General features: G+C 42.1%; 1 protein-coding gene across 1 annotated transcript in view; it reads right to left on the bottom strand.

Annotated features, from left to right (window-relative positions):
• Window positions 1-399: 399 nt before the first annotated feature.
• CUNH7orf57 (chromosome unknown C7orf57 homolog) overlaps window positions 400-27,037 on the bottom strand; it is a 99,594-nt gene continuing 72,956 nt past the window's right edge. Inside the window, exons 6-8 of the mRNA XM_089669439.1 lie at window positions 17,900-18,012; window positions 7,850-7,974; window positions 400-499 (exon numbers count right to left, since the gene is read on the bottom strand). Of these exons, the coding sequence (XP_089525565.1) occupies window positions 489-499; window positions 7,850-7,974; window positions 17,900-18,012 (249 nt within the window). The 3' untranslated portion in view covers window positions 400-488. The remainder of the gene's footprint in view (window positions 500-7,849; window positions 7,975-17,899; window positions 18,013-27,037) is intronic.

The raw sequence follows: 27,037 nt of genomic DNA on the forward strand, positions 1-27,037 counted from the left end.
TTATTCAGTTTAGATCTATTTATGCCAAAGTATACTTTTGCATGCCCTGTTGCGGTGCCGATGGGATGGAGGGAGCTACTACATATGTTAAAATACATCTAATTATTGAATAAATTTGTAACTGGATTAAATAGTGAATTCTACATCTCCCTGGACTTCAGCTTTAAAATATACAGTGGCAGTATCCTTTAATGGTGATCTAACCACATCTGTCAATGATGTTGATGAGTACGATAATTAGCTGGCCTGTTACTAGATTTTGAGCCACATGCCGTTAATATATCAGATCACCGTTGATAGTGCAATCTAGCTGTCAGTCATGACTTACTTCTCGTTACCTACTGAAACGCCTAAAAAAAAAAATATATATAGTGCTTCTAGATGAATTATCAAAAAATGTTCCAAATGTAATATTATTTGTGCTTTTGTAACAATGCAGTGGACAAACTATGAAACAGGAGTGTTGATGATTCTTCACACATATTCTTTTAGCCAAAATCTGAAAAACACAAAATATCAAAAGAAGTGAATGGATTTTAAATTTAAAAGTTATTAATCTGATTTGTAAACTTAAAAATGTGATCCTGTTTGTTATATTAAAGAGGCAGTGACAACACTTTATAGCACAGCTTCTTCACCTTCCCTGTGCTCCCTAATGGGAGTGTTCCTCTGCAGTTCTAAATGCAATTTCTCCTGCGCTCCGGGACCCAGGCCGATGGTGAGTAGATCAAATCCCAACAAAGCAACCACCAGGGCATTCAAGGTCGTGCAGCTCCAAACCAAGGCTAGGGAAGCCCGAGGAAGAAGGCATGACCTTCGAAACGCGTCAGCTGTGCTGAGTGTCTACCCCCATGATGGGATTCCTGCTTGGCTCTTGCCTTTGAAGTCCCTGGGAGGAATTACATGCCTGTTTTTATTCGCTGTTTGTGAGTACCATTCTTTTACTAAATACATTTTGGTTACTGAGGTAATGCGCAAGGTTGGTGCGTTTCTTCTTGTTTTACTTCACACCTCTACAGTTCTAACCAGGGGTGGACTGACAACTCATGGGGCCCCCGGGCAATAGGGGATCATGGGGCCCCTGTGTCTTTGCCCAAACTCAAAAAAGCCTATGAAAAAGGTACAAGGGGCATCTCATAGGGCCCCCTACTGACCCCAGGCCCTCAGCCAGTGCCCAAGTTTCCAAATGGTCAGTCCGCCCCTGGTTCTAACCCTGTATAAATTCTGTATGGGAGGGTGTCAGAGCTTGCACAGGGTTGATGATGTCACCCCTCCCTCTTATGACATTGCTTGGGTCTGATAATTGTCTATTCAGGCCAATAAACAACACCACATGAGAGAAGGTGTCAGGAATGGACTAGCCAGCAATGGTGGGACTCACCTGCCTTTTGATCTGCAGTACCAGGGCTGGCCAGCGGATGCTCCCAGCAATCAGACTCAACTTTGCAGCCAGCTAACACCTGGAACTGATTATGCTGGGGTATTTAAGGGATGGCCAGACTTGCAGACTCTGCCTTGGTGTTGTGTTTCTCTTGGGCCCTGTATCCTGTTCCTGCTCTCTGTTCCTGTCTGATTCTCTGCTACCTGTTCTGATCCCTGGCTTGTCTGACCATCCCTCTGCCTGACCCTCTGTACTACGCTGCCTGCTACCTGTTCTGATCCCTGGCTTGTGACCCTGACCATCCCTCTGCCTGACCCTCTGTACTACGCTGCTAGCTACCTGCTGAACCTGGCCTGTGACCCCGACCAATCTCCGCTTGCTCCCCCTGTACCTACCTGCCCAATTGATATTGACCCGGCCTGCCTGACGACGCTTGCTTGTATGTACTGTTATCTGTGGGTGGTTGGTTTGGTTTGTTTGCACTGTATTATGTTTAGTATTGCACTGCGTTTATGTTTGTATTGTTAGTGTTAATAAATTATATTGTTTATCACATATCTGAAGTCTGCGTTTCCCTGCGTCAGTCACACACCTCTGGTCACACCTGGGAGCAGTGCAATACTAAACATAATACAGTGCAAACAAACCAAACCAACCACCCACAGATAACAGTACATACAAGCAAGCGTCGTCAGGCAGGCTGGGAGCATCCGCTGGCCAGCCCTGGTACTGCAGATCAAAAGGCAGGTGAGTCCCACCATTGCTGGCTAGTCCATTCCTGACAGAAGGTCACATATTGCCAAGTCATAAGGTATGTAGCAAAGGCCTTTACCGGAGGAGAAGGTGAGTACAAGTTAGATCAAGGTATGGACATTAAAGAGATTCTGTCACTTCTGTCCCTAAATATGTAGACCTTTCACATACTAACAACCCCAGCCTATTTTACAGCCCCAGGATTTTAAACTATAGCCTAAACTTGTTTCTTGATTTCCAGGGATAGTGGTTGATTTAGAAAATTTGCTCTAAAAAATGTTTTCATTTGTTCTTGGACTTTCTGATTTTTGGCTTTGATCTAATTTAAACCAAAAAGAAACAATTCTAATAATATTAATCTAAAAAAATGTATTACTGGTAGCAGAGACTTTGGGTGTTTTGTTTCTTACTGTAGCGATTGGGATGTGGTGCTCTTATTTCATGTCCCATGCAGGGGCGAACTGACAACTCATGGGGCCCCCAGGCAATAGGGGATCATGGGGCCCCTGTGTCCTTGCCCAAACTCAAAAAAGCCTTTGAAAAAGGTACCAGGGGCATCTCATGGGGCCCCCTACTGCAATAGGGGATCATGGGGCCCCTGTGTCCTTGCCCAAACTAAAAAAAAGCCTATAAAAAAGGTACCAGGGGCATCTCATGGGGCCCCCTACTGCCCCCAGGCCCTCGGGCAGTGCCCGAGTTTCCAAATGGTCAGTCCGCCCCTGGACTCCCAGGCATCCCAAATACATGTGGTCTGATCTTGATTACAGGGACTGCAAAACAGAATTGACTACCTTTAAATAAATCGATCAACTATTCTACTCAAACTATGCATATGATTAAATAAATGCACACGTAGAGGTTAACTTAAGTAAAAACTGCAAGTCAAGACAATTAGGAGATCCAGTAAAACAAGGAGCTGCATAAGCTGATCTTCACTTCTCTGACCTTTTCTGGTGACTGAGAGTACTTATCACATGAAAGGATAACTGTACCTGTAAACCACATTGTTGTTTTTATTATACCAAAGGATACCAAGTATCTTTGCATTCCCAACATAGGGGTGATTTACTAAAACTAGTGCACTCGGAATCTGGTGCAGCTGTGCATGGTAGCCAATCAGTTTCTAACTTCAGCTTGTTCAAGTGGAAGTAAAAGCAAAACCTAACTAACTCAGCCACATTCTAAGCCTAATCTATCTAGCCCTGTAAAGAAAAAAATCGCTATATCTATCTATTCAGTGGTCACTCCAGTTTAACCACCTCCCATCCAGCCATTGTATATAAACGGCCGGACAGTGCCAGTGCAGGGTCAGGTGGCCGTTTATAAACGGCCTCCCTGCCCCCTGCTTGTGAGCGCTCCCTGGGAGCGCGCGCACCGCGATCCGGTGCCCGCTGTTTCCTCCGGACACAGTGGAACACTGATCGTCGTACAGGACCTCTGTGCGAGGTCCCGATCATGTGATCACTGATTGGCCAATCAGTGATCACATGCAGAGTAGCAAGCAAGATGTCACTTCTGACATCATTGCTTACTACGTGCGAAATTTGTGAATGATCACAGAGGTCACATGGTACAGGGATATTCACAACATCCTTGTACTATGTGACAAGCTGTGATCAATCACAGCTCACACAGTAGTTCTCAATGGCTGCAAGAATGCAGTCAGAGAGAAGGAGAAATGATTGCTTTTACAGCCTTTATGGGTGTAAAAGCAATCAATTTGAAAAAAAAAAAAAATCTTCATCACCCCCTACAAGTAGTACAGTGTCACCATGGTGACACTGTACTTCTAGGGTGACAGTATGTACAAAAAAAAAATAATAATATAAAGAAATAAAATAAAAATGTAAAAAAAAAGTTTTAAAAATTTTTTAGTTATAAACTAATTTGGGTTATTTTTTTTTACTAAAAAGATAACAGAATAAATTTTGGCCAAGATGTATGATGAAATATTTATTTGCAAAATTTTATAAGAAAAACACTTTTTTTCAAAATTTTGGAATTTTTCATTTACATAGCAAAAAAAAAAATCCCAGTGGTGAATAATTACCACCAAAATAAAGCTTTATCTGTCTCAAAAAATGCTAAAAAATTCATATGAGTAAAGTGTTGCATGACCGCGCAATTGTCATTCAAAGTGTGATAGCACTGAAAGCTGAAAATTGGCCTGGACAAGAGGGGGGTAAAAGTGTCCGGACTGGAAGTGGTTAAGCAGGCTTGGAATGTGGCTGAGAGTAGGTTTAGAGTTTGTAAGGTTTTGCCTTTAAGTTTTGCCAATAAAACCTGGAAGCTGATTGGTTTCTATGCAGAGTTGCAATAAATTGCACTCTCCAGTTTTAGTAATTAAACCCTCATAACCGATTTTGTCTGCCTTTTTCTTCCCTGTGTTTTGAGAGCTGCCTTCACAGGCCCAGCACGGTGTACGTGTTGCTCTGTTTTTTTTAACTTTCAGCATGTCTGCACCGGCTTTGTGACTTAGAAGGAATGAGCACAAAGGAGATGGTTATATTTAAGGTCATGCCGTACAACACTGTACCAAAGTGATGCTCCTGTTGGCACTGAAGTTCATAGGATCCAACAATTAATTTTCTAGCTGATATTTCCAAGCTAATTAAAATTGCTTTTGCAGTTTTCCAGTGATAATTGAGATACTCTGAATGGTTATCTGATGTTATAATCCTTACAACCAAAAGTGCAACACCTTGTCTCCTGCAATACTGGATGCTGTACCCAATTCACTTCTACTGTAAGCTGCTTGCTCAATTGCCGAAACCACCCAATCTCTACCATCTTCATCTGCCACGGTCTGTTTTGCCCATATGAATAGTCCAGTAAGGATATGAGATGGCTCATGTCCAAGTCCATTTATCATACACCTGAAGATCACCGCTCCTCAAAAACCAAAACAAATCTATGGTTGTGGTAATACTAAAATCTTCCTGTCCGGCAGAGGCAATCCAAACTGTCAGGTCATGTGTTCAATGCAACCAGTACTGAAAGGCTACTACTGTTTTCCTCTTTCTGAAAATTATATTTGCTTAGCTGTCTTTTACTTTCTAGATACAATCTTGTAGATATACAGTGGGGATCGAAAGTTTGGGCACCCCAGCTAAAAATCTGTATTAATGTGCATAAAGAAGCCAAGGAAAGATGGAAAAATCTCCAAAAGGCATCAAATTACAGATTAGACATTCTTATAATATGTCAACAAAAGTTAGATTTTATTTCCATCATTTACACTTTCAAAATAACAGAAAACAAAAAAATGGCGTCTGCAAAAGTTTGGGCACCCTGCAGAATTTATAGCATGCACTGCCCCCTTTGCAAAGCTGAGACCTGCCAGTGTCATGGATTGTTCTCAATCATTGTCTGGGAAGACCAGGTGATGTCAATCTCAAAGGTTTTAAATGCCCAGACTCATCTGACCTTGCCCCAACAATCAGCACCATGGGTTCTTCTAAGCAGTTGTCTAGAAAACTGAAACTGAAAATAGCTGACGCTCACAAAGCTGGAGAAGGCTAGAAGAAGATAGCAAAGCGTTTTCAGATGTCAATATCCTCTGTTCGGAATGTAATTAAGAAATGGCAGTCATCAGGAACAGTGGAAGTTAAAGCAAGATCCTGGAAGACCAAGGAAAATATCAGACAGAACAGCTAGCAGGATTGTGAGAAAAACAATTCAAAACCCATGTTTGACTGCACGATCCCTCCAGAAAGATCTGGCAGACACTGGAGTTGTGGTACACTATTCCACTATAAAGAGATACTTGTACAAATATGGTCTTCATGGAAGAGTCATCAGAAGAAAACCTCTTCTACGTCCTCACCACAAAAATCATCGTTTGAACTTTGCAAATGAACATATAGACAAGCCTGATGCATTTTGGAAACAAGTTCTGTGGACCGATGAGGTTAAAATTGAACTTTTTGGCCGGAATGAGCAAAGGTACGTTTGGAGAAGAAGGGGCACAGAATTTAATGAAAAGAACCTCTGTCCAACTGTTAAGCATGGGGTTGGATCAATCATGCTTTGGGGTTGTGTTGCAGCCAGTGGCACAGGGAACATCTCACGAGTAGAAGGAAAAATGGATTCAATAAACTTTTAGCAAATTTTGGATGGTAACTTGATGCCATCTGTGAAAAAGCTGAAGTTAAAGAGAGGATGGCTTCTACAAATGGATAATGATCCTAAACACACCTCAAAATCCATGGAGGATTACATCAAGAGGCATAAACTGAAGGTTTTGCCATGGCCTTCACAATCTCCTGACCTCAACATAATTGAAAATCTATGGATAGACCTTAAAAGAGCAGTGCGTGACAGACAGCCCAGAAATCTCAAAGAACTGGAAGACTTTTGTAAGGAAGAATGGGCAAAGATACCTCAAACAAGAATTGAAAGACTCTTGGCTGGCTACAAGAAGCGTTTACAAGCTGTGATACTTGCCAAAGGGGGCAGTACAAGATATTAACTCTGCAGGGTGCCCAAACTTTTGCAGACGCCATTTTTTTGTTTTCTGTTATTTTGAAAGTGTAAATGATGGAAATAAAATCTAACTTTTGTTGACATATTATAAGAATGTCTGATCTGTAATTTGATGCCTTTTGGAGATTTTTCCATCTTTCCTTGGCTTCTTTATGCACATTAATACAAATTTTTAGCTGCGGTGCCCAAACTTTCCATCCCCATTGTGTAGATAACTATCAAAAAGCTTAAAGTGTATTTAAACTCAAAACCAAAAATATAATATATTGCTGTTTTACATTTCTTAGATGGGGTGGTTGCAATAGTTTTGTTTATTCATTTTTTCCTTTATTTTCACCTGGTAATCCTGCAAGCAACACACTTCCCCATCCTAGGCTGACAACACTCGCTGCACTGTATCTATTGAGGAGCAGACTTGTTACCCTAGGCTGCTCTCCTGGTTTGGACTAAAAATACCTCCTCCTCACTGTTTCATAGGACGAAGGTGTTCTGTATTTCACATAAGATAGCTGGGAAAGCTATTTCTGTACTTGCAGAAAATATTCCTAGCCTGAAGAAGAAAAACAAATGCAGCTGCCAACTTCTAAGGTAGTGTTTCTCAACCTTTTTTCAGGGAAGGAACCCTTTAAAATTCTTCACAATCTCAAGGCACCCTTTGGAGTTTGGCATTATCTTGAGGCACCCATTACAAAATGTAAAAAACTAAGCAAATAGTTTTACAGAGCGCAGCAACATCTGCACATGTAGGACTCCCAATGTTAGAGGTGATTTATTCTTTCAAAGCAAATACACTTTTGCACACTGGTACTGACTAGTATTCCATTGTTTCTCTTCTCCTTCAGTTTCTCTCTCTCTTACTCCGCTAGTGTGACCCCAGTGCTTATGGAGAGAGTCAAGAAAGGATGCTGTGCAGGTGCCCAATATCCTTCTTATCAATTGGTGACATCATTGGTTTTTATTTCGCCAGCGGCTAGAAAGTTGTAATGTTGCACAATGAAAACCTGTGGTTTTGTGTAACTAAAAGCCAGGCTTGATCCACCAGCTGGCTTGTATACACTTTTTGGGCAAGTTTCAGGTATTTTGTCAAGGCACCTATGAAAAGATCTGCAGGCACCCCAGGGTGTCTGGACACCCTGGTCAAAAAAGGCCGATCTAAGGAATGGTACGCTTCAACATATTGGAACTTTTTGTTCTTTAGTTTAGACATAATTTACTTTCTATGACACTTACTTTTGAATGTCTTGGACTTCAGTGTGGCCTTCCTCTCTTCTTCACCGTACTGACGAAACCAATCATCTCCATAACCATTGCTAAGCAACTTGCTAATATTAACAGCATCATTTCTATTTCCTGGCCTTTAGCATAGAAAAGAAAATAGCAGGAAGGAAAAGAAAAAAAAAATAAACAGTGAAATACAAATTTTTAAAGTCTAAAAATAACATTTGAATCTTAATTTCCAATTTTTTATATTGAGCCACAACTTATACAAATATATAAAAATAGTGATCTATGAGTGTTGTGTTTGTACACAAAGTATGCTCTGAGTGTTGAAAAAAGTGAAACGGAATTTTAAAAAAAATCAAGATTCCCTATCTTATAGGGAACATCTTGAAATAGTAATAGTGCCCAATAAATACCCTGACATTCAATTTATCTAGAATTTACTTTCTGACATGCAATTGTGTCTACAAGCTCACAGCTATACATCTACAGTGTGTGATCACCTAAGGCGCTGTTGTCTGCCTGGTTTCACGAGATTTAAAATCAGATTTGGTGATGTCACTATGTTGCTGCAAATCCAGGTTGAATGTTTGTTTACAAACAAACCTCACCAGCCTGCTGATGGCAATTTTCTGTGTATTCACTGTGCCAGTGGTACAATGTTAAGCTTGAAAAATATGAATTCATTTAAAATGTTGTGTAAAACAACTTAAAATGCATTTTTCCACATTTTTCAGCTTTTATCAAAATGTTTGGTTGTTGACTTCTTTATATGTGTGTAAGATACATTATTATTTTATTAAAATTTACTTGTCATAAAGTGAGACCTACACTATATTACCAAAAGTATTTGGACACCCCTCTAAGACATTGGATTCAGATGTTGCAATCACCTCCATGGCCACAGGTGTATAAAATCAAGCACCTAGGCATGCAGGCTGCTTCTACAAACATTTGTGAAGGAATGGGTCGCTCCCCTAGGAGCTCAGTGAATTCAAGCGTGGTACCATGATAGGTTGCCACCTGTGCAATAAGTCCATCCGTGAAATTTCCTTGCTACTAAACATTCCACGGTCAACTGTTAGTGGTATTATAACTTGGTGGAAGCAACTGGGAACAACAGAAACTCTGCCTTGAAGTGGTAAGCCACGTAAAATGACAGAGCGGGGTCAGCGCATGCTGAAGCACACAGTGTACAGAAGAATTCGCCAACTGTCTGCAGAGTCAATAGCTAAAGACCTCCAAACTTCATGTGGCCTTCAGATTAGCATGACAACAATGCATAGAGAACTTCATGGAATGGGTTTTCAAGGCTGAGCAGCTCTATCCAAGCCTTACATCACCAAGTGCATTGCAGTGGAGCACTGGAGACGTGTTTTCTGGTGTGATGAATCACGCTTCTCTATCTGGCAATCTGATGGACACGTCTGGGTTTGGCTGTTGCCAGGAGAACGGTACTTACCTGACAGCATTGTGCCAAGCGCAAAGTTTGGTGGAGGGGGGATTATGGTGTGGGGTTGTTTTTCAGGGGTTGGGCTTGGCCCCTTAGTTCCAGTGAAGGGAACTCTTAAGGCATCAGCATATAAGACATTATGAACAATTTCATGCTCCCTCCTTTGTGGGAACAGTTTGGGGATGGACTCTTCCTGTTCCACCATGACTGCACACCAGTGCACAAAGCAAGGTCCATAAAGACCTGGATGAGCGGGTTTGGGGTGGAGGAACTCGACGGGCCTGCACAGAGTCCTGAACTCAACCCAACAGAACACCTTTGGGATGAATTAGAGTGGGCCTCCTTGTCCGACATCAGTGCCCGACCTCACAAATGCGCTTCTGAAAAAATGGTCAAATATTCCCATAGACACACTTTTAAACCCTATGGACAGCCTTCCCAGAGGAGCTGAAGCTGTTATAGCTGCAAAAGTTGGACCAACTCAATATTAAACCCTATGGACTAAGACTGGGATGCCATTAAAGTTCATGTGTGTGTAAAGGCCGGCATCCCAATACTTTCTGCAATATAGTGTATGTAATGGCATACTCAAATAGTAACAGAACTGATGAAGACAAGGGTCTTTGGGTTCCATTCACGAAGCGGTATCCACCGCTTCAAGAAATGCGGTAAAATACCACTTGTATTTTTGAAAAGTGTTGGCTTTCACAAAAAAACCCTTCTAAAATACTACATGTGGTATTTTTCCAAAATATGCCGTATTTATCTCACAAAACTATGCAAAAAAATGTAACTGGAATACCAGTCAAAAGGAAGCTGCTTTCACAGGACACACGTGGTATATCAAAAACAACGAAGTTAAATTAGTTAAATACAAAATATCTTTATAAATGTCAAATATTGAACGAAAATCGTATAAAAAAAAAAAAAAATCACACACATTTATAAATACCATTCTTTTGCAATCTTGTCTTTTTATTGGTGGAAGACAGGTATTTGTATATGTGTGTGATTTTTTTTTTTTATACTATTTTCATTCAAATATTTGACAATTAGAAAGATATTATGTATTTACTTAAAGTATAACTAAAGGAATAACTTTTTTGTTTTGGATAGGGTGGAGAGGTATTAGAACACCTACTGTGTGGTGGTGCTGTCTCTCAACATTAAGGAGATTCACCCTCTTTGTTTGTTCTCTTTACCATTAACATTGAAAGTGAAATTAAAACAAGATCCCAAACTTTGGGTTTTCCCCAAAAAAGTAATAGTGGGGAGGTTTTCCCCCAATGGGGACACTAGATCTGGTGACCTGGAGGAACCTAAAGGATTCCCTTAATTTGCAGGGATTTCCTTTCACTTCCTGTTTTGACTATGGGACAGGAAGTAAAAGGTAAATCTCCCCAATGGGACACGGGTGGCAAAAAAAAACCTGCCATGGTTCTAACCCTCTATTACAGTGGTGGGCAACCTTTTTTTTCAACTGAACCAAATCTCGCCAAAACCACGATTGAAATTTATTTTGAGAGCCACATTTTTAAAACTGAAAATACATCCCCATATAGTAATTCATCCCCCATAGTAATTCATCCCCCATATAGTAATTCATCCCCCATAGTAATTCATCCCCCATATAGTAATTCATCCCCCATATAGTAATTCATCCCCCATAGTAATTCATCCCCCATATAGTAGTTCATCCCCCATAGTAATTCATCCCCCATATAGTAATTCATCCCCCATAGTAATTCATCCCCCATATAGTAATTCATCCCCCATAGTAATTCATCCCCCATATAGTAATTCATCCCCCATAGTAATTCATCCCCCATATAGTAATTCATCCCCCATAGTAATTCATCCCCCCTATAGTAATTCATCCCCCCTATAGTAATTCATCCCCCATATAGTAATTCATCCCCCATAGTAATTCATCCCCCATATAGTAATTCATCCCCCATAGTAATTCATCCCCCATATAGTAATTCATCCCCCATATAGTAATTCATCCCCCATAGTAATTAATCCCCCATAGTAATTAATCCCCCATAGTAATTAATCCCCCATATAGTAATTCATCCCCCATAGTAATTCATCCCCCATATAGTAATTCATCCCCCATAGTAATTAATCCCCCATAGTAATTAATCCCCCATATAGTAATTCATCCCCCATATAGTAATTCATTCCCCATATTGTGTCAATTCACTTACCTTTGCTCCGCACGTTCCTCTCGCTGTGTTCCCGCGCCGTTCCGGTCTTCAGGGCGGACTGTGAAAGGAGAGGAGTTCGTCACGCTGCCCCGCCTACATCCTCACAGCCAATGTTTGCCACGCTCCGCGGGCCGGATTAAAAGGTCCGCCGGGCCGTAGTTTGCCCATTGCTGGGCTAGCTGCAGAGTCCTGACTTTTGGGGCGGCCGCCCGAGAGGAGGGAGGGGAGCGGGCACCCGGCACACAGAAGAGCCGCATTAAATTGTGTAAAGAGCCGCATGTGGCTCGCGAGCCGCGTCTTGCCGACCACTGCTCTATTACATATAAAATGAAAAAGAAAGTGTTGCCTTTAGTTACACTTTCAAGCAGCCTTTCCTAACATTTTCAACACAGAGGGTCCCTTGAAATACATTTCTTGTCTCAGGAAACCCTACTTAAAATTACATTAGTGCGATGGTCATTGGGAAGAATGCTCCTTACACTTGTGCTCAATGGAGCCAGCAATGGGGTTGGCAACAGGTAAGATAGCTAGGGACAAGCGCTTCATTTTTAAATTGTAAAAATGATTACAGAATAACTCCAAGCACATATGAAATGCACAACATAATGCAGCATATTATTCATTTTGAAATCATTACATATTTAAATGCTGTTAGCGTAAGTATCTGAATTTGATTTGGAGTTAGCTTCTTGCAATCCCCTGTACAACAACACTTAGACTAATAGAGGGAAAAGCAAGATTTGGACCCAATCAGGTGTGCTACATGCAAATGTTTTGAAAAGGAACATGATCATAGTAGGAGAGAGCAGAGTGAGCAGAGATATGATCTCATTATCATTAGTCTGCTGTTGCTCTTTTTCTGTCCAATCAGTAGGCAGTGATGGAGAGAAGATACCACTGTATTCCTTAACTTTTAAGTTATATCATCCACCTGGCCATGCTGTGTCAGGCAGTTGTGGATCTCAGACATAGATGGACAGAAACATAAATACTTTGGCAGGCAAAACAGCTTCCTTTAATGTTTTATTTTTTTATCATGAAAAAAAAAGGTTTGACAAGTATGTAGCTATACCACAAGAATGTATATTTGACTCACAATCATAAAGTTTCTCACATTTTAGAATACTGTACATGAATATATATATACAGGGGCGGACTGACAACTCATGGGGACCCCGGGCAATAGGGGATCGTGGGGCCCCTGTGTCCTCGCCCGCACTCAAATCACACCCAAAAAAGCCTATGAAAGGTACCAGGGACATCTCATGGGGCCCCCTACTGACCCCAGGCCCTCGGGCAGTGCCCGAGTTCCCCAATGGTCAGTCCGCCCCTGTATATATATTGAGAGGCACCGTCTAGCAGGACTGTGGATGGTGTTTCACCACACATGGTGAGAGGCTCCATGGTTTATGACTGATATGGAGAAAACAAACTTTGTCCTGTTTTTGGTCCTGGAGCTTTGAGGCTTTGTAAAGCTTGGGTGGGAACGAGCTTCCATTCCTAGCTCCTTATCTTACCTGGTGGTCAGACTTCATTAATAAATTTGCTCAGTGGGTGGCCCTGCTGAATACGCACTGTTAGATATCTACTGACTTGTTGAAGGAGCTTTCTGGAAGATTGCCAAACAGCACCCTCCCCCCCCCCCCCAGATGGTAGCACCACTTCCCCTGCTGCTAATGAAAAAAAAAGTTGTGGAGTCACTGGGCGGCCCCCATTACATCATAGGGGTGGGGTCACCTGGTGATGTCACTGGGTGGCTCTGCCCCTATGAGAACACATGCCGCCCCTGAGACCTCGCTTCCTATGATGCCAAAGAGCAGGGTTTTTGGGGGTGGCATGTGTTATTCATAGGGGGTGGAGGGCTGAGTGACATCAGGGGGCAGGGTTACTCCCTGCCCCTTTGTTTAGCTAGCATCGGGGGGAAGTGGCGCTGTCATTTGGCAAGTGACAAATGACAGAATTAATCATGTTCGGAGGGCAGTGTTTTTTTTTTTTTTCATGCACGTTGGTAGCTGGTGGTCATCATGATTGATGGTTTTTGTAAATAAAAGACTTGTCACAAACTGGGCACAAGTCACTAAAGCTTATTGCATGAGTTAAGTCAGTCACATGACCACATATCGCATGCGATACTGAAAATGTCAATTCACTATTGCTAGTAAGCGGTATTCACCAAAAATAGCAAAAACACTCCGTAAATACTGCATAAAAAGACCTTAAAGTCAATTCAAAATACAAAGAAAATAAATAATTAAATGCATGCAAGTGATTAAGTAGTGGTCCAGGCATGCGGTATGTACTGGTATCTGTCAGTACTGTCGTGGGTTGTTAAGGAATGGGTGGCCGCCGAGTCCCTAACAACCTATGAGTCATCAGCTGTCAGCGGGGTTCCCCACTGACAGCTGAATGTAAAAAAAAATTGCTGGCAATTAAAAGTTATTTTAAAAATGATGTGGGGTCCCCCCCTCCATCCATACCAAGCCCTTTGGGTCAAAAAGGGGGGGGGGCAGCAAGCATACCATACCAGGCCACATGCACTCAACATGTGGGGGTGCTTTGGGGCAGGGGGGCTCCCCCCAAAGCACCTTCTCTACATATTGATGGGGACAAATGCCTCTTCCCATAAACCTGGGGGGCGGGGGGCTTGTCGGAATCTGGAAACCCCCTTTAGCCCCCAAATACCCCCCATGTGAATGAGTATGGGGTACATGGTACTGCTACCCATTCACAAAAAAAACCTGTAGTGTGAAAAAAGACAGGAGACAGTCTTTGACAAGTCCTTTATTAAAATAAGGAAAATAAAAGAATGTCCCCTGAAGTAGATCCAACATCAATCACGATGCCCGCCACCGCTACACGAAAAAAAAAGGCTCTGCTCCCACGGTACCATGTACCCCATACTCATTCACATGGGGGGGGGTCGGGATCTGGGGGCCCCCTTGTTAAAGGGGGCTTCCAGATTCAGAAAAGTCCCCCACCCGCAGACCCCCACAACCATTGGCCAGGGTTGTGGGGAAGAAGCCCTTCTCCCCATCAACATGGGGGCAAGGTGCTTCAGGGGGGGAACCCCCTGCCCCATAGCACCCCCCGTGTTGAGGGCATGTAGTCTGGTATTGTTTAGGGGGGGCACTCGCTTGTCCCCCCCTTTCCTGACCTGCTGGGCTGCATGCTCGGATAAGGGTCTGGTATGAATTTTAGGGGGGACCCCCAAGCCATTTTTTTTCCATTTTGGCATGGGGGTTCCACTCAATCCATACCAGACCCCAAGGGCTTGGTATGGATGGGGGGGGGGGACCCCATGCCAATTTTTAAAAATGTTTTCAATTGCCAGCAATTCTTTCTTTTACATTCAGCTGCCAGTGGGGAACCCAGTTGACAGCTGAAACTAACGCATGTTTTTCACTACTAAAATAATGCGTGACTTGATAAAATAACTCATGCTGTATTTTAGTAGTGCTTTTTAGAGAATCGAAAAGTTTTTTTTTAAAATTGCTGTACGGTATCCTACCGCATACTCATACGGATGCGGTAAGATACCACTTAGTGAATCGTGTCCACTGTCTTGTGTTTTTATTTATGGAGGAGGCAGGACATGGGGCCTCCCTTCTTAAAGGGGGCTTTCAGATTCTGATAAGCTACTCCACAACCACCCATCACGACCTCATAAACACGTGGACAAGGTGCTTTGCCACAGCTCCCCCCTGGCAAAGTGCCTATGTTGAGGGCATGTGGCCTGCTATGGTTCAAGAGGGTGGGGGGGACTTGTTTGTTCCCCCTTGCCTGGCCTGCCAGACTATGTTTGGATAAGGGTCTGATATGGATTTTGCCAGGACCTCATGCCATTTTTGTGGTGTGGGGGTTCCCCTTAAAATCCATACCAGACCGAAGGGCTTTGGGTGGATTTTGGTGGTGACCCCATGCATTGTTTTTAAAGTGCGGTCCCCCTTAATACCCCTGTGCTGTGCTGATATTGTGTGACATAAAAATATGCAACACCCACTATTTTATTCTCTAAGGTTCCTGCTTAAAATAATATATGTTTGGGGGTTCTAAATAGTATTTTTGCAAAAAAAAATATTTTTTACATGTAGGAGAGGAATGTCAGAATTGGCCCAGACTGGAAGTGGTTAATACCAACATGAGTCCATTTCCACCTCTAGTTAGGGCTCATTCACACTCATGTTAAAAAGTGCAAGCTAGTGTCTGTTGTGTAGGGGTGGTGCCATGCGTTATTGCAGAAAGTATAGCTTAGCAAACAGGAAAGACACACAAAGATGCATGATCAGTACCTAGTCCTCACACATGGCCCATTTCAGTCCCTATTTCCTTACATATTTTAACTAATAATAAAGAAGGTTAAGGAATTGTTCCACACAAAAGAAAGAATTACTTTTTTTACCACAATAATGTGTGTTAATTCCATTTTTTTTCTAAACACATAAAACAAAGGGAAATATACTGGGGAAATTCCAAATATACAGTGCATCCAGAAAGTATTCACAGCGCTTAACTTTTGCCACATTTTGATATGTTATACCCTTATTGCAAAATGGATTAAATTCATTTTTTCCTCAACATTCTACAAACAATACCCCATAATGACAACGTGAAAGAAGTTCACTTTGAAATCTTTGCAATTTATTAAAAAAACGAAAAACAAAAAAAAAAACACATGTACATACTGGAAGTATTCACAGCCTTTGCCATGACACTCAAAATTGAGCTCTGGTGCATCCTGTTTCCACTGATCATCCTTGAGATGTTTCCACAACTTGATTGGAGTCCACCTGTGGGAAATTCAGTTGATTGGACATGATTAGGAAAGGCATATACCTGTCTATAGAAGGTCCCACAGTTAACAGTGCATGTCAGAGCACAAACCAAGCCATGAAGTCCAAGGAATTGTCCGTAGACCATCGAGACAGGATTGTATCAAGGCAGAGATCTGGGGAAAGGTACAGAAAAATGTCTGCAGCATTGAAGGTCCCAATGAGCACAGTGGCCTCCATCATCTGTAAATGGAAGAAATTAAGAACCACCAGGAATAGTCCTAGAGTGGGCCGCCTGGTCAAAATGAGCGATCCAGGGAGAAAGGCCTTAGCCAGGGAGGTAACCAAGCACCCGATGGTCATTCTCAAAGAGCTCCACCATTTCTATGTGGAGAGAGGAGAACCTTCCAGAAGAACAACCATCTCTGCAGCACTCCACCAGTCAGACCTGTATGGTAGAGTGACCACACAAAAGCCACTCCTCGGTAAAAAGCAAATGGCAGCCCATCTGGAGTTTGCCAAAAGGCACCTGAGGGACTCTCAGACCATGAGAAACAAAACTCTTTGGTCTGCTGAAACAAAGATTGAACTCTTTGGCCTGAATGCCAAGCGTCATGTCTGGAGGAAACCGGGCACCGCTCACCACTTGGCCAATACCATCCCTAAAGTGAAGCATGGTGGTGGCAGCATCATGCTGTGGGGATGTTTTTCAGTGGCAGGAACTGGGAGACTAGTCAGGATCGAAGGAAAAATGAACGCAGCAATGTACAGAGACATCCTTGATGAAAACCTGTTCCAGAGAGCTCTGGACCTGAGACTGGGGTGACGGTTCATCTTTCAACAGAACAATGACACTAAGCACACAGCCCACATAACAAAGGAGTGGCTACGGGCCAACTCTGTGAATGTCCTGGAGTGGCCCAGCCAGAGCCCAGACTTCAATCTGATTGAAGATCTCTGGAGAGATCTGAATATGGCTGTGCACCGACGCTCCCCATCCAACCTAACGGAGCTTTAGAGGAACTGCAAAGAAGAATGGGAGAAATTGCCCAAAAATAGGTGTGCCAAGCTTGCAGCATCATACTCAAAACTACTTGAGCCTGTAATTGGTGCTAAAGGTGCTTCAACAAAGTATTGAGCAAAGGCTGGGAATACTTATGTACATGTGGGTTTTTTTTTCGTGTTTTATTTTTAAGAAATTGCAAAGATTTCAAAATGAACTTTTCACATTGTAATTATTCGGTATTGTTTATAGAATGTTGAGGAAAAAAATAAATTTATCCATTTTGGAATAAGGCTGTAACATAACAGAATGCGGCATAAGTTAAGCGCTGTGAATACTTTCTGGACGTACTGTATAGTCACAAGTTTAAAGATGTGGTGTTCCATGTGCCAAGAACATAAAATGTAAATTTACTCATCGTTAACATTTTGTATTAGCATTTATTTCGGTGGCAATAATAACACATCATAATTTATTGTAAAACACACTTCATGTTAATGTGTTTTTTCCGTAACTGCTGTCATTATTTTGCTTGTACCACAATGACACTAAGATTTTTGGTAATTCTACACATACAGTTAAAAACTAGTTAATCCAACACTGTAATGCAAGTGGAATCCTTACATTGGTGGAAAGAAACATTTTTTCCCAGGCCTGTCATGTCTTGTCTTTGTGGGAGGAGGTCCTTTACCAGATGCAGTCACATTGTTGTCTTGCTTTATTGCAGGTAGCTTCACCTACAAAATGACATTTATAGTGAGTAACAAGGGAGTTGAATGGCTAGGATTAAATTTTCAAATATATTCACGGTCTGACTGTCATTCAATATTCATGTCAAGCTCTTCCTGCCTAACAACGCCAGTAGAAGCAATCAAGATATGCTACTGGGGAGGGAGTCATTAAAGCAACCCTTTAAGCTTGAACACTTTCTTATGTCAGGGTAATTAAAACCTTTGTAACTAGACTTGCAAATTTTGACACATTTGCATGCAGTGCTTTGCTCAACAATAACTATTAAACCAAATGATTTTCACACCTTGTTTATTTGGTAATTTGTTTTAAAAATAATCTTATTGTTTTTAAATAAGCAGAAAAATGGACAAAAATTCATTTTAATTTATGTACATTTACATTTGTTTCATAACCTAGTTTGTATACTTACCATTATTTCAGACATTATTATTATTATTAGTAGTAAAGTTTTTTGTTATATTTATCCAGAGTACCAGGACCCAAAATAAGTGTACATTTTGATAAAATGGCTGTAATTCACTTACTGGCCAGGGAAGGTGTTAATGATAAAGATGAGACTAACTAATAAAAAAATCTAGGCTAAAAACTGTGTGGCAATAAACAAAAAAATCCACATTTTAACTTAGAAGGCACATTAAAAAAGTTACTGCCTATCAATTTAGACTTAAATTAAAATGACAGCCCTGAAATGTTTCTGTCTCTGTGTGGTAATGCGTGATAAGTGTGTGTGTGTGTGTAAGGAACTCTTTAACTTCTATTAGACCCCTAATGTCTTCCCTGTCACTAGTAAAAACAGATGGGGGACAAAGATTCCCAGTCTACTTGTACACTTGGAATCTGTGCTGGTAATGTAATATCTCTGCAATGGCTTCTAGTGTAACATAGACTCTTTTATAGTTAGAGGCTTGCTGAAAGCCTGGGTATGAGTCAGCCTGGGAGTGAGTCAGCGAGGTTACTTCAGATTAAGGCCAGAGGGCTCTGCAGGTCAGTTCTCTGATACCTCCCCCTGCTCTAGAAATTTGAAGAAATTTCTAGAAGCCAGTGGGCAGGGGTAATGAGGGGCTGATCTGCATACTTAAGGGAATCTGGCCAATGTCCAGGCAGGAGGCCTGGCATGGTGGCTAGGTCAGCCTTTAAATAAGAGAGAGCATGGTCAGCAGGGAGTCGGGTGTAAGATGGAAGTGAAGTGCTGCTGGTATGGAGCCTGGGAGGGGTCCCAGAGGAGGGGGGTCTGCCTACAGTCTGGAAGCTGAAAAGAAGGACCTCCACTGTCAGCAGGGAAAAACAGCCTGTCAGCAGGGAAGAAACCAGTCCAGCGTAAAGCCTGAAAGCAGCTTCAACCTTTAAAAACTACAGGAACAGGACAGTGTGAGCACTTCTACACTCCATGGGCCAAAGAAGGGGGAGAGCGGTCAGGAGCAATACCCAACTAGTTCTCCCTGGGACTACATTACTTGTCTGTCTTGGAATTCCTTGCCCTGAGATACTCTCAAGACAGCCAGGTGGATGAGGAGATTTTCATCTGGGGTCTGAGGAGGTTCAGGAAAAGATAAGAGCTACTACTGAAGGAGACGATAGCCTAGGATCTATTCTGTTCTTTCATGATTTTGCTGATTTTTGTCCTTTTTGTGCTTAAGAATTTGTCCTCCAAGTTGTTTCAGTTCTATTGGGCATTCCATATATCTCTAGACCCCATCCAAGTTGTTAACCCCTAATAAAACAACAAAAACCAAGCTCATGGACTGTTTACTGACTGTGGATGAAAGTGTGGAAATGTATGTTGTCTGGCTGTGCAGAGATTAGGGGGCTCAAAAACTCAGCGGACCTCAAGAGAGTAGTGCTACATCTCTGACCTTGGAGTGCTTACAGTTGAGCACTTCCAGGGTCAGTCCTAACAGAAGATCAATAACAAACACCATCCTTACTGTACCCAACATTTTACTTCAATACTTACACGGATCCTACTTCAGGTTAAGGTGTCCGTTTATGAACCAGCAGTAATAGATCGCTGCTCAGTTCTCCGCCATTCTCGGAGAACACAGTTCTCCTGTGAATGCAGTTTATGAAGCAGTTCTCCGAACGAAGGGAGAACGATCTCCAAACGCTGGAGAACGGTCTACAAACTCTGGAAAACGGCTGATTTTACTATAATCTCGCGAGATTAGAGTAAGAGATCAGTTTACTAAGCAGAGGTAAATTATCTCTGCTTAGTTTGTGGTCCCTCCGATTCTCCAGCTCTGGGCTGGAGAATCTGGAGGGAGAACACAGATCTCCAGAGAAGGGCTGAACATGTTCTCCTGGGTGTTATAAACTGTGAATGACCAGAGAATAGCTGTGATCCTCTGAATCTCAGCTATTCTGTGTGTCATAAACGGACACCTACAAGAGAAAACAAACTCATGGCCACTATTGCAGCCACGGGGTTTACTTTGCCCTTTCATTATCACTAGACAACAAATGGGTAGATTATATTGTATATTCTCTTTTTATTGAAATACAATTTTCAAACACAATAAGAGACAATAAGGTACAGAACAGTAGGTAGAGACAGACATGCTATGTCCATATATCCTGATGCCTTGTCCCCAGCTGCCCGCTGTCATGGGCAGCAGGTGAAGGCATTCTCCATGTAAGGGCTCAGCCATGCAGGAGGTATGTCTCTGCACATAACCAGTAAGCTCCCAAGTGGCAAGCAGGGTCATAACAAAAACAAAAACATGAGTGAACGTGTTTGATGCCAATTACTAAAACACAAAGTATGATTCAGGGCACAGACATAAGAAAGAACAGAAATAATGGCATTAGCCATATGAATAAACATTAGAGCAACAATGATCACAACTTACAAAACCATTCCAAGCATGAGTAGAGCATGAAATTGAACAAAGGGAAGGTTGACAGACCATGAGGCCATGCATAATCAAGCGGTAGATGATGGAAAACATGCTAGGCACATATTGACAAATATCTGTGATGGGATATCATCATCTAATCTCACCAATGAGATTCCCTAGTGGTTACAGCAGTCAGGTATCAGTACAGTCTAGGCTCTCCGGTACCATAGAGTAGTACATCCAGCCAGACCAAATGGCATGACATTTTTCAAGGTTATTTTTAACAGTGTACACCCAACGTTCTGCCTCCCATATCTTCTCTACTTCCCCCTCCAATATTGTACAGTGGATTGTTTCACAAAATTTCACAAAAACACTAGGATTGTTTCCAAAATTTCAGTATCAGGCTCTTGGCCGTGTTCAAGAGTCGTGGGGTAACACTATATCAATAGGACTTAAAAGAGGAGGGGGTAGCATGAAATAGGTTATGCAGAGGGGTGAATTTAATGGATTTAAGAGTAGTTCTTTGAATCCAAGGTGTAATTTCCCTCCAAAATTTTTGTATTTTGGGGTAGTGTCACCAAATATGCATATAGGTACCCTCCTGAGGGAAGCCCCTCCAACAATTGCGGTCAGTTCTCAGGAAAGACGTATCCAGCTGTGAGGGTGTCTTATACCAGCGGGATAAAATGTTATAACATGATTCTTGGGTCTTAAAGCTAATGGAAGATACATCTGATAATTTAACTATTTTTTGTAATTGGTGTGGTGTAAATTCCAGTCCCAGTTCTGATTCCCATTGCCTTATAAAGCAGGGAGTGGATAGATAGCAGGCATTTATACATTTGGGAAATCAGGTGTTTGGATTCTCCAGGGTTCTTACACATAGATTCATATTGTAATTACATTTTTAATTAGCTTTGTACAGATCAGGTAAGGTTTAGAATGTCTGAGGGTTTTTATATTGTGATGAACACATTGAAGAGCCCTTAATCAATAGGACAGAAAGTAAAATCTAAGACTACACAGATGTCACACAGTCAATAGGAGTTGAGTAGAAATCTGCAAAGGAAATACATATTTTGTTGACAGCAGTCAAACGTGATATTTTCTGTCATCCTTTGTCTCAGGGGCGAGAAGTTAGGGACAGCTCAGGCAGCAATCACACAATGATAGAGGTTCTATGGTATCAACACCTAGAAAAAATGGCTACTAGTAGATTGGATGATATAAGAACTTAATCAGAAAAAAGACAAATTTAATGAGAGGTAGATAACAATATGGTTAATAACATAAAAATAGGAGAAGGATCCTATTAAAAGAGTTTTTTGGGCATGCTTCTCATGTAGGTCACAGGAGTGCACCTACTTTTGCTCCTCTGCGACATAGAGTCAGCTAATAGTTGGCTATTGCCAGCTATCAGCTGATGTAGCAGAGCTGCTCCAGGATCTGCAAGGATTCGGATGATATTGTCGGGATGATCCTGATTACTCGACCGGCAGCTGGCCTCTCAACATGCCAGTGAGAGCTGTCTCCAGCTCTCACTGGCATGTCTCCAGCTCTCAACATGCCAGTGAGAGCTGGAGACAGCTCTCAAGCTCTCACGCTCCAGCTCTCACTGCCAGTGAGAGCTGGAGCGTGAGAGCTTGAGAGCTGTCTCCAGCTCTCACTGGCATGTTGAGAGCTGGAGACATGCCAGTGAGAGCTGGAGACAGTTGCTTTCTCTCCCACTCCAGCCCCATGCTCCACTGAGAGCTGGAAGGGCAGAGAGGAGAGCAGTGAATGACAGTTACTGCTCTCCGCTCTAAGCATGCTGAGAACTAAGTGATTAGTGGTCATGTGATTGCTTAGTTCTTAGTGTTAGAGACATTGTTAGAATGGAACAGATGCTGCACCATGGAGGTGAATATGTGTGTTTGTTTTCTCAAATCACACACTTCTCCCTTAAATAAGACAAGAGGGAAAAAAGATTGTACAGAGGAGCAGGTAAGAACAAAAAAAAAAACTGAATATATATATATGACAACCTGGGCTTGAAATAAGAATGTACAGTATTCAAAGGTTTTTTTTTATTTTAAAAGAAAGAAGAAGATACTGGTGGAAGAGTAATATATAGAGAATCTTTAATATAATGAAAAATGCTTAGAATGAACTCAAGTCAACACTGCATATCCACATTAGAGACTGTCAGCCAATCTGTCCACCCACACTATTTTGTGTGTAAAATATGGTTCGTTAAACCCTGACACTAATGATTTTGTAGAACAAGCCTGAGCTGATTAACTGACAGGAAAAAATAAGCCCTTTGTTATTAATATTTGTACCTAGAATCATGCAGTAAAGATGTCAATGGTACACCATGTAACATGCAAATATCACCAGTATAGGAATAAGTTAAAATAGTCTGCTATCTCTGTGTCATATTATCAGAAATGTTCTGTTTTTTAAGTATGAGCTTTATATAATCACCTATAAGTTTGCATATCAGTTTTCACAAAAGATCCAACATTTAAATGTTTGCATAATTTCTTCTGAACGCCTTCAATAACTCTGAACTCCAAGCAAACTGCAATACAAATACACTCACTGGCCACTTTCATAGGTACACCTTTTCAATTGCTTGGTAACACAAATTGTTAATCAACCAATCACATGGCAGAAACTGAATGCATTTAGGCATCTAGACGTGGTGATGACTTGCTGAAGTTGAAACCAAGCATTAGAATGAGGAAGAAAGGGGATTTAAGTGACTTTGAATGTGGCATGGTTGTTGGTGCCAGACGGGCTGGTCTGAGTATTTCAGAAACTGCTGATCTAATGGGATTTTCATGCACAACCATCTCTAGAGAAATCATGAACTATAGACCAGGTAACATTTTTGTGTGGCACCCGGTGTGGTCTTCTTCTGCTGTAGCCCATCTGCTTCAAGGTTTGACGTGTAATGCGTTCAGAGAAGGTATTCTGCATACCTTGGTTGTATCGAGTGGTTATTTGAATTACTGTTCCCTTTTTATCATTTCCAACCAGTCTGCCCTTTTTCCTCTGACCTCAGCAAGGCATTTTTGTCCACACAACTGCCACTCATTGGATATTTTCTCTTTTTCAGACAATTCTTTGTAAACCCTGTAGATGGTTGTACATGAAAATCCCAGTAGATCAGCAGTTTTTAATTACTTAGACCAGCATGTCTGGCACCAACAACCATGTCACGTTCAAAGTCACTTTAATCCTCCTTCTCCATTCTGGTGCTCGGTTTGAACTTCAGCAAGTCTTCTACACCATGCCTAGATGCAAAAATGCATTGAATTGCTGCAATGTGATTGACTGAATTTGCTTTACTAAGCAATTGAACAAGTGTACCTACTAAAGTGGCCGAGGAATGTATGAATTAAATACATTATATGAGAGCTGTTTCACCTCCCAAACAATTTGTATTTTTGTCCATCATATCTTGAAATTTACACAGCTCTGCCTCACAGCACAGCCCTATTTGGCATGGGACCCAATTTTAATTTGCTGGAGCCTGGGCATTTTTAAGATTGGGAAAGATCTATGTAAGGGGGACCCAGCTTATTCCTATATGGCCATCACGCATGGGTGGGTTCCTCCCATACATACACGTTGCAAGGTATCACAAGTTGTTCAGCCCATACCATATACTGTTAAGTGCATGAATGAATGTCCTAGACCTCCTCTCTCCCCATCCTCCTGGTCACGTCACTATTAACCCCTTCCCGCCTGGAGTACTCACACACATAGGCCTATGTTTGACATGGGGTTCAGACAGAACCTCTAAAAATGCAGTTGATCACCCAGGGCCCATAAAGCCACCTGGCACATGCTGTGTAAGGGGGCTTTCTCTCACCTTCAGGCGAGGATTCCTTTTCCTCCATCACCACCCACTTCAGAGCTGACCAGGCTTGCACAAGTAAAGGACATTACTCTCCTTTCTCTCCCGAAGTATTGACTGAACTTAAAGAGGAACTTCATCCTCCCCTCCATTTAGTCTTTGCTTACCCGATGCAGGGTTGTTCTCAATTCAGATACTTACCCACCCAGTAGTTCCAGAGTTGTCCATCTAAGATCTTCTTCTGTTCTGCCACCGCTCAGGTCCTGACTCACCATGTTTTTGTGTGATGTAATTGGGAGGCTGCCAACTCTTCTGGGTTCAGGCCAACACCTCCAATGATGCACATGCCCCCCCCTCCTTATATGAATGGAAGACTATGCGAATGACATCACATATCCTGGGAGGCACTGGGAGCACTGCACATCATTTGCTTAACTGAGAAGGAAAGATGGAGAAGGGCCGAAAACTTGGTAAGGAAAAAAATATTTTAAAAAAGCGATGTAGGTAGTGTGAGGGGGAGGTTTGGAAAGGAGGAAACATTTTTCAGCATTAAAATCTGCTTTAAAAAATGTACTTCTAGGTCATTACACAGAGGCTCTTTGTGCAAGAAAACTTCTTTACTTGCAGGAGATAGTAGAACAGAGTGATACAATCCAAATTCTACCATACATTGTCAGATAAAGAAATCTTCAGTCTTACATAAACATGGTTCTTCAGGCTTTTCTGGAGCAATGTGGCAGTTTAGTTCATCTTCATTCACCTCAAAACGTATGGAATAGTACAGAGGCCATCACTCCCCAGAAGAGAAGAGCAAAGGGAAAACACCAAGGACACTTTTCATTAGCAAGACATGCTTTCAGAACCGTCTGATCACTAGAGCCAGCTCCACTCACCCATCACAACAGGGACCGGGTGAGTGGTCCTATCTAATAATAATTGGGCTGCTTAACAGAAATGTACATATCCCAGCACAATCATTTAAAAAACACTCTCATTATATATGCTTTTCTGCACATGAACTACCTTCAAGAAGAACCTAATTAAAATGGTCAGTGATTACTTAGCAACAATTAGTTGCTGAGACAATAAACAAACACTTTGGTCAGGAGCAGGGGCGGACTGACCATTTGGAAACTCGGGCGCTGCCGAGGGCCTGGGGCCAGTACGGGGCCCCAAGAGATGCCCCTGGTACCTTTTTCATAGGCTTTTTTGAGTTTGGGCAAGGACACAGGGGCCCCATGATCCCCTGTTGCCCGGGGGCCCCATGAGTTGTCAGTCCACCCCTGGTCAGGAGTACATAATGTATATTATAGCATTAGGAGTGCAGTGGTCAGCACTATGATATGTAGGATATAGTGTATATAGGCAGGGGTCAGGAGTGCGTAAGGCAGAGGTAGGCAACCTTAAAGAGGTAGAGATCTACCCGAACATCAGTGGAGAAGGCAAAGATCTCCGGGCACAGTGTTGCCTATTCACACCTAATTCAATCCTTAAATTGCCATACTACCGTCTTGCAGTCGCGTGCATTGCATGACAATCATGGGTTTAAATCAGGTGATAAGGAGGCCTCATTCACGTGATTCATGTGGTTCATGCTTGGCAGGTGCTACACCCACCAACCATGACAGGACGTAGCACTCCTGTTGTGGCATGTGTACACCCCTGGCCATTACACCTAAAGGATGTGCGGTTGGGGCAGGGGTGGTACAAACACATCTTTTTTTTTTTTCCAAAAAAGTATTTTTATTGAAATATGAAAGGCATATCAAGTCATATACAGATACGGATCACAGGCCGCGCATATACATCTTGCATGTTCTCCGTAACGCAGACAGGTCATAAGACGTTTGTTTAAAGTGCGAATCATCTTGAGGCAAAATATCATAATATAACAGATGCATAATATAAATCAGTAGCAATAACACATCTTAACTATGAGGTTTTACCTCCCTCCAAACTGAAAATGTACATGAACCCTTACTGTTCTGAACCCTCTATAAGGCTGCTCTGGTTTATCCGCATCTACGACTTTCCTGGGTTAGTTGCGCTTTGCCATTGGCTTCTATTATATCCTGCAGGTGTGGTGAACTTTCTGAAAACGCACCAAAACTCCTGCATTCAGGAGTTTTGGCGTGCTTTCAAAAAGTGCACCAAACCTGCAGGATATAATAGAAGTCTATAGCTAAGCACATCAAACTCGCAGAAAAGCTGCAGGTACACTGCACTCACGGGGTGGGTAAACCGCAGCACAGTGTGAAAGCAGTCCTATACTATTATGCCCAATATATTGCTTTACACTGACCCAAATATCTCTTCTTTCCTGGT

Source organism: Staurois parvus, unplaced genomic scaffold (assembly GCF_062004578.1).
Source record: "Staurois parvus isolate SC_StPar_1 unplaced genomic scaffold, SC_StPar_1.0 ptg000077l, whole genome shotgun sequence".
Classification (NCBI taxonomy): Eukaryota; Metazoa; Chordata; class Amphibia; order Anura; family Ranidae; genus Staurois; species Staurois parvus.